The 12,440-nt window shown below is 42.1% G+C and overlaps 1 protein-coding gene across 3 annotated transcripts in view; it reads right to left on the bottom strand.

Annotated features, from left to right (window-relative positions):
* The window catches only part of trim9 (tripartite motif containing 9), a 36,072-nt gene extending 24,900 nt beyond the window's left edge, over window positions 1-11,172 (bottom strand). For all 3 annotated transcript variants that reach the window (XM_055037995.1, XM_055037997.1, XM_055037996.1), the window contains exon 1: window positions 10,193-11,172. In XM_055037995.1, coding sequence (XP_054893970.1) covers window positions 10,193-11,029 — 837 coding nt within the window. In that variant the 5' untranslated portion in view covers window positions 11,030-11,172. The remainder of the gene's footprint in view (window positions 1-10,192) is intronic.
* Window positions 11,173-12,440: the final 1,268 nt, after the last annotated feature.

Below are 12,440 nucleotides of genomic sequence, written 5' to 3'. Positions count from 1 at the left end.
TATTACTGATATTTTAGGAAAAGGCACCAAAACACTCTCTAGCCCCGGGCCCCCTATCCTTCTAAATCCGGCACTGCATAGCCTACATTAAATCCCAATAAAATCCACTGACATTTTGCTTTTGCTCATGATGCAAAGTGACTGTCACCGTTCCTGCGGGTGACTGATGAGAAACGTCAGTACAAAAACTAGCGTGCCTGAAAATCACACATTTGCTCATATGCATTTTCATCTGTTGCCGGGCTGATAGATTTCACTCCTGTGACGTCAATCACGCTCTCGGGATTTTTATGTCTGGCTGCCACCGGTCCCTGGAGGAGAAATTTTATTGTATTTATTTATTTATTTATTATTATTATTTTTTTTAAGCTTCAGCTGAACAATTTACCGCTTGCATTCATGCAAAGTGCCGCCGAACCAGGTGGCTTCAGGGTGAAAGAAGAAGAGAAAAAAAACAAACAAGTGTTTTTGGATGAATTTTGGGAGGGGTTCAGCTTAGAGGTATTTATGGGGGACCCAATCGCCTCTGCAATTAAGCCGAGTGGAAACGCGCACGTCGTGGCCATGAATAATTCACCGGCAGCTCCGGGGACCGTTTCGTACGTTTCCTATTAGTGACTCGGCGGTAGGAAAAGGTTTTAATGTTGAGGCAGGCGGGGCGGCGGAGGCCGTTTGGAATAATGTCTCCACAGGGGAAGGAAGGAGCGGAAGAGGTGGGAACACAGTCACCTAAAGTGGAAAAGAGAAGCGATAGCACACACACACCTCTTTTAGCTAATTGAAAAGACACATCTGGAGAGAGAGAGAGAAAAAAAAGTCTCATTACTTCCAGTGCGGAGATAGCTTTAGAGCTCTGTAACCTACTTTTAAAAACTGCACTGCTGTTTTTAAGGTTTCAGGGTCTTTTTTTTATTTATTTATTTGTTTTATCATTATTTCTTATATTTCTTAATCTTTAAACAATCAGTTTAGGCACAACAACAAAAAAAACACACATAAACCAAACGTCAGCCTCTGTTTGTATTTATATATATAAAAAAAAAATGCTAAACCAGCAAAGAGAGAATAAAGTTTGCATGTTGAAGCATGAAAGAATGTGGTTGTTTATGATGATTAAAGATGAAAAAAATAAAAAAAACATTAAAGCAGCCGTCCCGGTGATGTTCTCTCCCTGTCGGGACGTTTCCGTTGTCAAAACGTTTCCCGGAGTTTGGATTCTCCTCCTTGCTTAACAAGTCTTTCCCCACGAGCAAAGCCTAAAGCGGCCGGTGCATAATTCATTGACGAAATCTGCCGTCATCAATAATGCAGAAAGGAGATTTAACAATCCACACAGAAGTAACAATGACAGTATGGCGCGCATTCAGATGATGATGGCTTTTTTTTTTTTTTTAAAGCTTTTATGTAGCTCTGTGTTTTGAATGGCTTGTTGTTCAGAAATAACTGTGAGACATTTCTATGACACTAGTGCTAAATGTGACTTTTTTAATGTCCGTAATATGAGTCACCGACGTCACGTCGAGTTATAGAGGCAGCAGTTATTTAAATCTGATGTTTTTGACCAATTTTAAGAAGAAATTGCAGTAAAAATCTGAAGAAGAAAAAATGTGGGGACCTCTTGACCTTGTGTGGATTTTTAAAATAAAAGAATTAAATAATTGATGGAATCTGGAGTCTAAAGGGCCGCATAAAAAGCTACGTCGGGGCAGATTTGGTCCCCGGGGCCCCGGAGTTTGACATATGTGGAGAGGATCCAGCTCAGTCCAATCCAGCTGTTTGTGCACTTTCTGACGTCATCCACTAGGGGCGCAATGAGACTTCACGCCTCTCTCTGACACCAAAACATCTTGCAAAGTGAAAATGTGTGACAACAACTGTTCAGCTAGGAAAGTGGCTGCTAAACAATATAATCACCTAATTTGCATCGTTAGTGTGCGTATGTTATTATTTGACAGAAAGTGAGTCAAATAATAACCTAAATATGTTTAGATTTGCAAATAAACTTGCTCTGTTGATTTTAGTCAGAGTCCAAATTTCGTACTCATAAAAGCAGCAACACACATGATCATACGTGATAAAATTAGTCGAGTCTCAGACTCTTATTATGAAGCAAAAACAAGGAAATTGTTCTTGAGTTTCCCTATTGTGTTGCCAAAGTTGTCTAGGAGAGGGACAAACGAATAATATAGCTGGTCCAATTTGGACTGCCATGTTCTACACGAATCGCAGATTCTTTAACACTTTGTGGTCCGCAAACAAATAATTAATGGAAAAATTTGGGACTTTTCCCACATGTATAAACCTTGTCTAATCTGGTTTGAGAGTGAGATGTATAATCTTCATCCTGTGAGCTGGATGTATTATTTCACCCCTATAATTCACTAATACGTCAACATAAAAACACTTCTGTCTGGAAACCAGGGTTTCCTGTGTGAACTGAAGTTGGAGGCTCATTGCACCTATAATGACTAATCCTCTTCTCCTTGCCCAGTCAATGTTTCACCTCCTCTCTTTGGGCGTTTGGGGGTCACTCCCTTGCTCTCATTTTCCCGCTCTTTATCTCTGCCTTCCATTAACATTTGCACGGCTAATCTCCTTACATGCAGCTCGAGGGCCCAACGCCCGCTGCTAGTAATGGAGCATCATCCGGCTAAACGCCCACTGTGAAAATTCATTGCCTCTGCGCCGCCGCCTCGTCCTCCGTCCTTTCACGCCGCGTCCTGTCGGCTCAGAATCACTGATAGCAGAAACGACACACTCTGTGATCTGCGTCATGTTGCTGTGAAAGGCTTCTGGGTTCCTATTAATTTGTCATTAAGGAAGGAAAATGGAGACGAGAGCTAGTGGAGGACTGCATAAGAAATGAAAAGTCCCAAGTTGTTATGTGTCAGAGTCTAATAATAATAATATTGGGAATAAAGTTGATTTAAGTTTAGAAACTTTTCTTTTGATTATTATGAAAACTTCTTATCAAAGAGGTCAAAGGTCACATGTGGGGTACCCCAAGGTTCAATCTTAGGACCCCTCTTATTTAATATTTATATTCTCCCACTAGCTCAGGTCATAACAGGAAATAATATTAGCTACCACAACTATGCGGATGACACACAGCTCTACATTACGATGTCACAAGGTGACTCTGAACCCATCCAATCACTGAATAAATGTTTAGAACAGATAAATGTGTGGATGTGCCAAAACTTTCTCCAGCTGAACAAAAACAAAACTGAAGTCATTATTTTTGGACCTAAAGCGGAACGATCTAGAGTCAATGCACAGCTTCAGTTATTACAACTAAAAACTAGCGATCAGGCCTGAAACCTGGGAGTAGTGATGGACTCGGACTTGAACCTTGCGAGCCACATAAAGACAATTACAAAGTCAGCCTTCTATCACCTGAAGAACATCTCCAGGATTAGAGGACTAATGTCTCAGCTAGATCTAGAGAAACTCATTCATGCGTTTGTCTTTAGTCGCATTGATTATTGCAACAGCATCTTCACAGGCCTGTCCAACAAATCAATCAAACAGCTGCAGCTGATCCAGAAGCTGCTTCTCGCGTTCTCACTAGAACCAGGAAGATAGAGCACATAACACCAGTTTAAAGTCCCTCCACTGGCTCCCTGTAGCTCAAAGAATAGATTTTAAAATACTGTTGTTAGTTTACAAATCACTGAACGGCTTAGCACCACAATACATCAAAGATCTGCTGTTGTTGTATCAACCTTCCAGACCTCTCAGGTCTTCTGGTTCTGGACTGCTTTGCATCCCAGAACCAGAACCAAGAGAGGAGAAGCAGCTTTCAGCATCTATGCACCAAAAATTTGGAACAAACTTCCAGAAAACTGTAAAACAGCAGAAACCCTGACTTCCTTTAAATCTCAACTAAAAACACACCTGTTTAGAATTTCATTTGAAATGTAATATGTAACAATGCGTTGTCTATTATATGTTGCATGAGTTTGTATTCTTGTGTTTATTATGTAAAGCACTTTGAAATGCCTTGCTGAAATGTGCTATACAAATAAAATTTGATTGATTGATTGATTGATTAATATCTTTGGATGCTTAAGACAGGCACAACTACAGTTTGATTAGTTGTTAGATTCAACTTCTGGAATCTAACCAGAAGTTGGGTTAGATTCACATTCTGGAACCTTTATTAGCAAATAAAATAAGCACATTTTAATCCATTTAACTTTAGAGTGATCTCTTAGATTTTTCTGAAGTGGGGTTATGTGGTGAGGTTATCGGCAGTCAGTGTTTTACCTATAGTAGGACTCATTTTGAACAAAAAGAAGCCCCCGCCAGAAAGTTCAGCTGAAAATAAAATAAATGTCCAAAGAGACGTTCGCCCTGTCAGAGACAAATAAACTTTAATTTTGAACAAAACACTACGCATTGGAAATGGAAGACATACTAAGTGCTTGAAGTAAAACACAAACAAAAAGGACGAATAAAACAGAAATGAACACACACACAACTGAAACCATGAATAAAATGGATTGTGAAACCTGTAAAAAAGAAAAAACCCTCATATTTTGGAAATTATCAAGCTCATTTTAATTCATTGTGCGATTGACTGATTGATTGATTGCTTATTGCGAAGAGATTAGTCGCTACAAACGTTTTTGCATTGCCTTGATGTGGAGTTCTTTCAACTTCCCCTATCTATAAATTTCCTGCCACGTTACAAAACATACACGTCATTCTTCTTTTCCGATAAAGGAAAAAAAAAAAAAAAAAAAAAAGCAAAAGGACGAACATTTGCCCAGAACACAAACTGTTCCAGCCTCAGAAAGGCCAGACGCCATTTGTCCTGTCTCCTGACTCGTAGTTAGCACTCTGTCCGCAGCAACCCCATCGTTTGAAGCATCGCTCTGAGTGGATGTCCTGTGAGTCAGACTATCTGCCCGGCAGAGGAATCCTGTGAGCACAACAGATGTGACGGACAGCGAGTCTCGTTGCGACACTAGAGGAGGACAGCCATCGCGACTTTTTAGCTTTTCCATCCTCACTCGCGCCGAGATTTGAAGAGTCTGCAGCCGCCCAGACGCAGCTGACAACATCAGCCTCGAGATTGTAATGAGGTTTTTAATAGTCATCCTAGCACCTGCGCTGTCTGTCCTCATTAGCTTACTTTGTGGGCCATGGTGGATGAGAGCCGCCTTCATGTCTGTTTTAGTTAGGCCTGCTTTTCTTGCTGCACAGCTTAGGCTCAAACACATGCTGACATTAAAGGCACCAAACAGGAACGCTTTGAATAAGCAGGACTCCTGCATAAGCCTGTTGCAGTAATTAATCTAATCAATCAATTAGTTAATCAATTAATCACGTTGCAAACTGAAATGAGCTGGGTGTGAAGGACATTTTTGTTTAGAGACTTTGTCATCCATTTTATCTATGGTTTCCATTGCGTGTTGTTTTAATTTCCATTTCATTTTTTTTGTGTTTGGTTGCGTTTTACTTTAGATATCTACAATGTCTTCCAGGTCCAGTGCGTTCTTTACAAAATTCAAGTTTGTAAGTCTTTGACAGGGCGAACTTTCCTTATCAATACGTTACTTGAAAATTGTCTCAAAACAACACTATTATTGCGTGTCGCAATAATTTCTACGGCAATTTATCATCCAGTAAAATTTGGCCAAAGTAGTGTGGAAGAAAATCTAAGTAGTGTAGAAATAGATTTTAATTCTTGTTCATCCTGCTGACAATTCTCCATTTAAAAAATGGCCAAGCCTTGAATTCAAACTTCACAAATTGGCCAAAATTGTCTTTGACAGTCAAGGAAAGTGTGTCATTTTAAAATAAAAACCACGTAGAAAGCCTGAATTTGTGTTTTGGTGAAGCTGTCGACTTCACAGATCTACTGGTGATCAAATCTCCACCCGACTGGTTGTTTTTGATTGGCTCTGAGGCGACATATGTCATGGTTTTTGCAGAAACACCATCAGGAGGTCGAGACAGTACTTGCAGGTGTGCGGAGGAGGCTCGGGGAGGCTCAGGTCAACGCCGCTCTCCTAGGACATCTAGTGCGGAGCGGAGTAACTAACAGGTGAGAACAGAGGCGCCCAACAACACAGTCTGACCCCGACCTCACTTAACGACCCGCGTGGCCCCTAACAGCATCAGCAAAGAGTCGCAAACAGTTCACCGTGATGCGATAACAAAGCGGGCATCTTGTCCACACATCACCAACCGTCTGCTCACAAAAGGCAGACAGAAACTGGATGAGTCACGCTGTAAAACCCTTATTTTTCAATCGCTGCTCTGCCACTAAGGTCGACTTTGGGAACATTGCATTGCGCAACGTTTCAGACGCGCTGCCATCAATCTACTGCAAGAAAGGAGATAAATCCCTGAGGTTTTATCGTAAAGCGACTGGGATGAACTCCTCACGGCTCCCGGTATCTTAGAGACCACTGTTGCTCTGTACAGCATCAAGAAGGACTTGGTTGCCATGGCGGCAGGTTGTTCATCTCTTACCCAATAAAGATAAAGGAGAGGACAGTGAAGGATGCGGACTGAAAAAAATAAAAACATTTCAGAAAGAAAGCAAAAAAAGATGGAATACTAGAAATGTGACACAGAGTTCGTAACTTCAAAGAAGCTACGAACATTAGCCAGTGATAATGACGATGACGATGATGATGATGATGAAAAATGCAGCAGCCCAGTAAGAAAAGCTCAGAGATCAAACAGCAGCTTTGATCTGTTGAAGTGTGAAGGAGGAAAATAGAGGCGCCTATGTGATGGTTTTCTTGATGTGATAAAGCCTGGAGGTGAATGCAGAGCAGGACGCTACACAGCAGTAATTACAGGACGACAACATGGCAGAAACCTTGACAGGGCATTTTGATGAACTTTACTTTCTCTCTGACACTTTCTGGGTTTAGCATCAATATTGCCTCTGAGTGTCGAATTAATCAAGTTTTTTAGGTACACAGATAGGTTGACAAAATACACAGCGCTCCTAAACTTTTAAGATAAAACAATATCCATAATTATTCTGACTTTTAAAGGACTTAAAAGTTGTCACTTCACTTATTACAGTCTTTTAAAATCTAAATAAATTTTAGAAAATCAAGTTTGAGCTCAAACGGTTGATTGGTTGGTTAGTCGGTTGATTGGTTGGTTAGTTGATTGGTCAGTTAGTTGGTTAGTCGGTCCATCAGTCAATTGATTGGTTAGTCTGTCGGTTGATTGGTTGGTTACTAGATTGGTTGGACAATTTTGTTGGTTGGCCGGTCGATTGTTTGGTTAGTTGGTCAGTCGATTGGTTGGTCAGTCGATTGGTTGGTCAGTCGATTGGTTGGCCGGTCGCTTGGTTGGTTAGTTGGTCAGTCGGTTGGTTGGTTAGTTGGTCGGTCGATTGGTTGGTCAGTCGATTGGTTGGTTAGTCGCTCGGTCGATTGGTTGGATGTTAGTTTAGAGCGCTCATTTCAAACTCCACAACTTCTCAGACCACATTTTATATAAATATGCATAATATTCAACAGATTAACACAATCTACATGATAAAATGAGAAAAGGTTGATCTTTTGTGAGATTCCCCTGTTGCACCAACTAGAATCAATTTATATCAATGAATAATCCAAAAGAACTTGGAAAAACTGTGGCAGCATCAAAGCAGTTGATTTAACCCTGATTTAAGACCCAGTGTTTTAAAACTACGTCTGCACTTCAAACCAAACAAATGTATCAACGTGGGTAGAAACATGCATGAAAGTTCCTCACAAAACATCACAACTTGAGAAAACCTCTGCTGTGAATTTGACTCCCTGTTTGAGTTTAATCCAATAGAAACTAAGTAAAAAGTCTTTTTGTTTGCTTTCATATTTTTCCTCCTCGGTTCATTAAATATGTTTTCTAAGTATGCGGTGCATGTTAATGTTCAAATACATTTCTCCCTAACGCTGAATTATGGAGGTATAACACAATTAATCGAAAAGCATCATGAATTGTTCATTTCAGCAGCATTTTCCTTCTGTTTTCCCTCATGTCATTGTGTTATTTTAATGTTGTTATAATTCACTATCTCCTTAATAATACATTCCGTCTCAGCTGCGCCCCCAAGCGGTCAAAAATATGTATGTTAACATGACGCTTTCAGGAGAAACAGGCTGTGGTATAAAACAAAATGCAAATTCTGATACAAATCAGGATTGTGGGGAAAAAACTTAAAGCCACAATGAAATTATCTGGTAAACTGTCTCCCTATCAGACTCTGTTCCATCAGAAATAACAAGGTGTTGCTGATGGAGGCCAAAAAAAACCAGGTTGCCTATTGGCCCCAATATTTTTGCCATTGATTAGTTTCTTAAAATACTCTGCTCTTATTTCAGACCAGTGAAACGACGAGAGCACACGAGGTCGTCAGACACTCAGCCTCCTCTGACTTTTCCATCAGTTTGAAAATTGAACTCTCTCGTCTGAAATGACGGACTCATCTCACCTCCGTCTCGAATAGATGAGAAAAATGGAGGCTGGTTAAACGTTCCCATTTTTTCCTTTTTCTTTTCTTTTTTTTTTTGGGAGAGGTACAAGACTCCGTTTCAAGTGTAAATAACGAGGACAGCGTTCCTGAAAGCACAAGCAGTGATTTGTGTCGAGTTTTTGTGTGAGCGGTTGCTCACGTTTTCTGGGCTTGCCTGCATCGCTGTGTGTGTGTGTGTGGTGTGTGTGTGTGTGTGTGTGTGTGTGTGTGTGTGTGTGTGTGTGTGCGTGCGTGCGTGTGTGTGCGTGTGTGTGTGTGTGTGTGAGTGTGTGTGGGAGTTTGCAGTGTTTGTGGAGCGCTGCGGGGACTAAATCTGGCTCTCTGTTGTTTTTTTCTTCACTGGAAAGCGGACGGCGGAGGTGAAGGATCGACGGTGCAGAGGCGTAGATAAATGTGGCGGCCGAAGCCCGATGCCCACGACGACTCGAGGGTCCCAAAATAACCTCCTTTATCTACGCCAGAGGACTGCATGTGCGCTTCACTCACAAAAACAAGATAAGGGCGATGGCAAGGAGACCTGCCAACCTTATACTTTATGAGCTTTATATATATATATATATATATATATATATATATATATATATATATATATATATATAATATATATATATATATATATATATATATATATATATATATATATATATATATATATATATATATATATATATATATAAATTTATGTACAACTCACAGAAGGGATCATAGCAATAATGTCAGTCTTTATACATAATTTTTTGCACATTTGTAAATTTTTTCGATAAGGAAAAAAGGTGAGGGCAAAACTTGATTAGTCGTAAATCTGATTTGATATCAAAATAAAAAATGTGAAAAAAAATAGAAGATTTTATATTTGAGCCATATCGTCCGGGCCCTAACAGAGGCTGCGCCTGAATAGCTAAAGGTTTTGAAAACATCTCTCCTTTCCCACACTATCACCGCTACAAGTTGTCTTACAATTCTCATAGTTCTTTAAGGAAATTACACTGATGTTCTCACTTCGGGGTCCATCCTCAGAAAACAACAACAAAGTGTATGCTGGAGACGTTAAAACTTATTCTAAAGGTTTAATGTTCTTTGAAATGTTAACTCAAGTTCTAAGCTATTTGCGTCTGCAGCCGCCATATTTAAATGGATGATCACATTTAAACTCTTTCATAAACAACCGAGCTTAATCTATTTTTTTTTTATTAAAAGACAGTTGAAGATTGTACACAGCCGCCATGAGTAGCATTCCAACCCACTTCCAGGTGAGAGTGTCACACACCTCTCCAAACCAACACTCACTCTCTTTGCCCATGTTCGATAGCTTTCACTTCACAGAATAAAATCAGCTTAACTGCATGACAGAATATGTTTTGTGTCTTGCTTTAAATTATTTGCATGTTACACAGGAGCTAAGCTAACATTGGAAGAAACTTTTCTCGTGCCGCCCCCTCGATCTTGCCGCCCAGAGCAAAGAGGCACTTCATCCGAACCATCCTTATATGGTATTTTGTACATTCGCAGCTGCTGGTTTGTCACCCCTAAGCAATTATTCCCTTCTTTTCCCTCAAGATAAACCCTAAAGAGAAAGAAACTTATTTAAAAATCTCACATATCAAAATCTGTTTCCTCCATTTTGTTGTTGTTTTAAAGACAGACCTGTTGCTCCTGTTCGCTTCAAAGAACGCGTTGGTGTTTTTACGCACGTACCTTGTGCAGTTTCCACATCGCGCCCAGAGCCTTGACTTCGTGCGTGCCGTGCTTCCCCTCTTCCAAACACTGGTAACACACGGGCATCTTGCACTGCACGCAGTACATGCTCAGGTTCTCCAGCTCGTGCTCCGTGCAGGTGGAGATCTTGCGCGGGCTCGCGCGGCGACTGATACGGCCCTGCGCGGGAGGAACCAGGCGATGCTTGGCGAGGGGACCGCGGGGCGGGTGGCACCGCAGGCGGCACGGGTCGCAGTAGAACACGTCGCACTGCTCGCACATCACCGTGGCCTCTTTCGGACTCTTCTCGCACAGCTGGCACTTGAGCGCGGCCGCCTTGCTCTGCTGGTACCGGTCCACCACCCCTTCCAGCACCCGGTTCTTGGGGAAGCCCCGGAGCCCCCGGTCGTCCAGGATCAGGCTGCGGTGACACTGCGGACAGGTGATACAGGAGTTGCGGGGGATCGGGGGCAAGGAGGCCGGATGCGGCAGGAGGTGCTGCTGCGGACCGGGCTGCGGGACGGCCGGGGGGAAAACCCGGACTCCGTTTGGCGATTTCTGACAGGGGGTGGTCGGAGCGCTGACGAACCCCCCGTAGGACCCGTACCCGCTGTCCGCCTCGCTGTACAAACTCATTTTATCCAAATCCAAGTAGTCGTAGTCCGAGACGCCGGACCCGGAGGCTCGGCTGCTCTGCGGGGACTCCGCTTCGGGGGTCTGCACAAGAATATTCCGCGCACACGCCAGGCAAATGTTGTGGGAGCAAGGCAGTATGATGGGCTCCCGGTAAAAGGAGCCGCAAACGGGGCATTTTAACTCTTCCTCCATCTCGTCCATGGCGGAAACACCGTGAGGATGGAGATCCTGGAATGACGCTTTGGTATTAAAACAAGAGCAGAGCTGCTGCTGCTGATGATGATGATGATGATGATGATGATGATGATAATCGGTGCTGCTCTCCGTGCTCAAGCGGCGCACCGTACGCGTCCTGCTGCAGCTGCAAAGTGCAACCTTGGCCAAAGGAGAAGCATCCGCACTCGGGAGGCAGAAGCTCCTTCCGCCAATCAGCGAGCAGCAGCAGCTCGGAGCCGAAGCCTATTGGTTGCCCAGAGGATTCCACGGAACCATTGGACAGCTCGTCTGTCAAGTGAAGGTCCATTAATGAGCTTTAAGAGGCGGATTGGCAGCACAAGCTCCAACTAACTTCAAGCTAACAGTTTCATTGAAAGAGAATTAAAGTGACTATTTACAGCTGAGACAAATCAAAACACCAGTGATGGCCTGCATCCACTGTTCTTTACTTCATTCTTAAAAAAGACATTATGAATGTAGGCCTGCAGCTGTTTTATTATGTGCTATGAATTATTATTGTTTTGTCAACAGATAGAACAGCGCAGCAGTCTTTGCATGGCACATGATAGAGACGCATTTATGGTACAGTATAAGTTCAAACTCTCACCAATAGTACAATTCAAAAAGTGCATTTTTCAATATGTTACAGGGTTTCCCCCAGTGTATTATAAGCCTGGCGGGTCACCAGGCTTTACTTGTGCCCCAACCAGGCTAAACATTGCTTCTTCTTTTTGGGGGGAAACATCTTTGTTTTTGCTGAGCTCAGTGTTTGTCATAAACCTCTATTTCATACCGATGCAGTAAATCGTTGTCATTTCGACCCACTCGGGTTCTCAGGCATTCCTGACTCCATCATCCTCAGTCATCCTTGGCTTCGCCGTTACGTTTTCTGCTCTTATGGTTCCGGATCGTGCAAACGTTTGCATCTTCTTTGCCTTCTGCTTGTAGCCAAACTAAACAGTGTTTGAGAACACAAATGCAGCAGCGAAATGGAACACACTGAAAGTGCATGCTAATTGCACCTACAGTGAAAACAATAAAACAACAGCAGGTTTATTTAGCTAAAAACAATTGTTCTTGCATTCTCAAGGACTTTGCTGCCAGTTTTCTGTCGGACAGGCTCAGATGACTCTGGAAGGTTCTGCAAGTGTGTCAGGGAACAACGACACGCTGGGTCTCCTCTGACTGGGTCTGCACGTGTGAACCAAGACCTAGATTAATCTGGAACAAAAAAAAAAAAAAAAAAACTGGTTCGCTTACAATGGGAATGAGATTTTGTTTTGACTCAATGTAAAGTCTGCTGGAGCCAGTGAATCCAAAAAGAAATAAGATATTTAATGTGATTAAAATGTCAATTTTAGGTGTGTGTACTCATTTATTTTACAAATTTAGGAAG

This window comes from Poeciliopsis prolifica, unplaced genomic scaffold, assembly GCF_027474105.1.
Source record: "Poeciliopsis prolifica strain line A6 unplaced genomic scaffold, Auburn_PproV2 SCAFFOLD013, whole genome shotgun sequence".
Lineage (NCBI taxonomy): Eukaryota > Metazoa > Chordata > Actinopteri > Cyprinodontiformes > Poeciliidae > Poeciliopsis > Poeciliopsis prolifica.
Note: the sequence above shows the minus strand (reverse complement) of the source record. Positions and strands in the feature narration are given on the sequence as shown.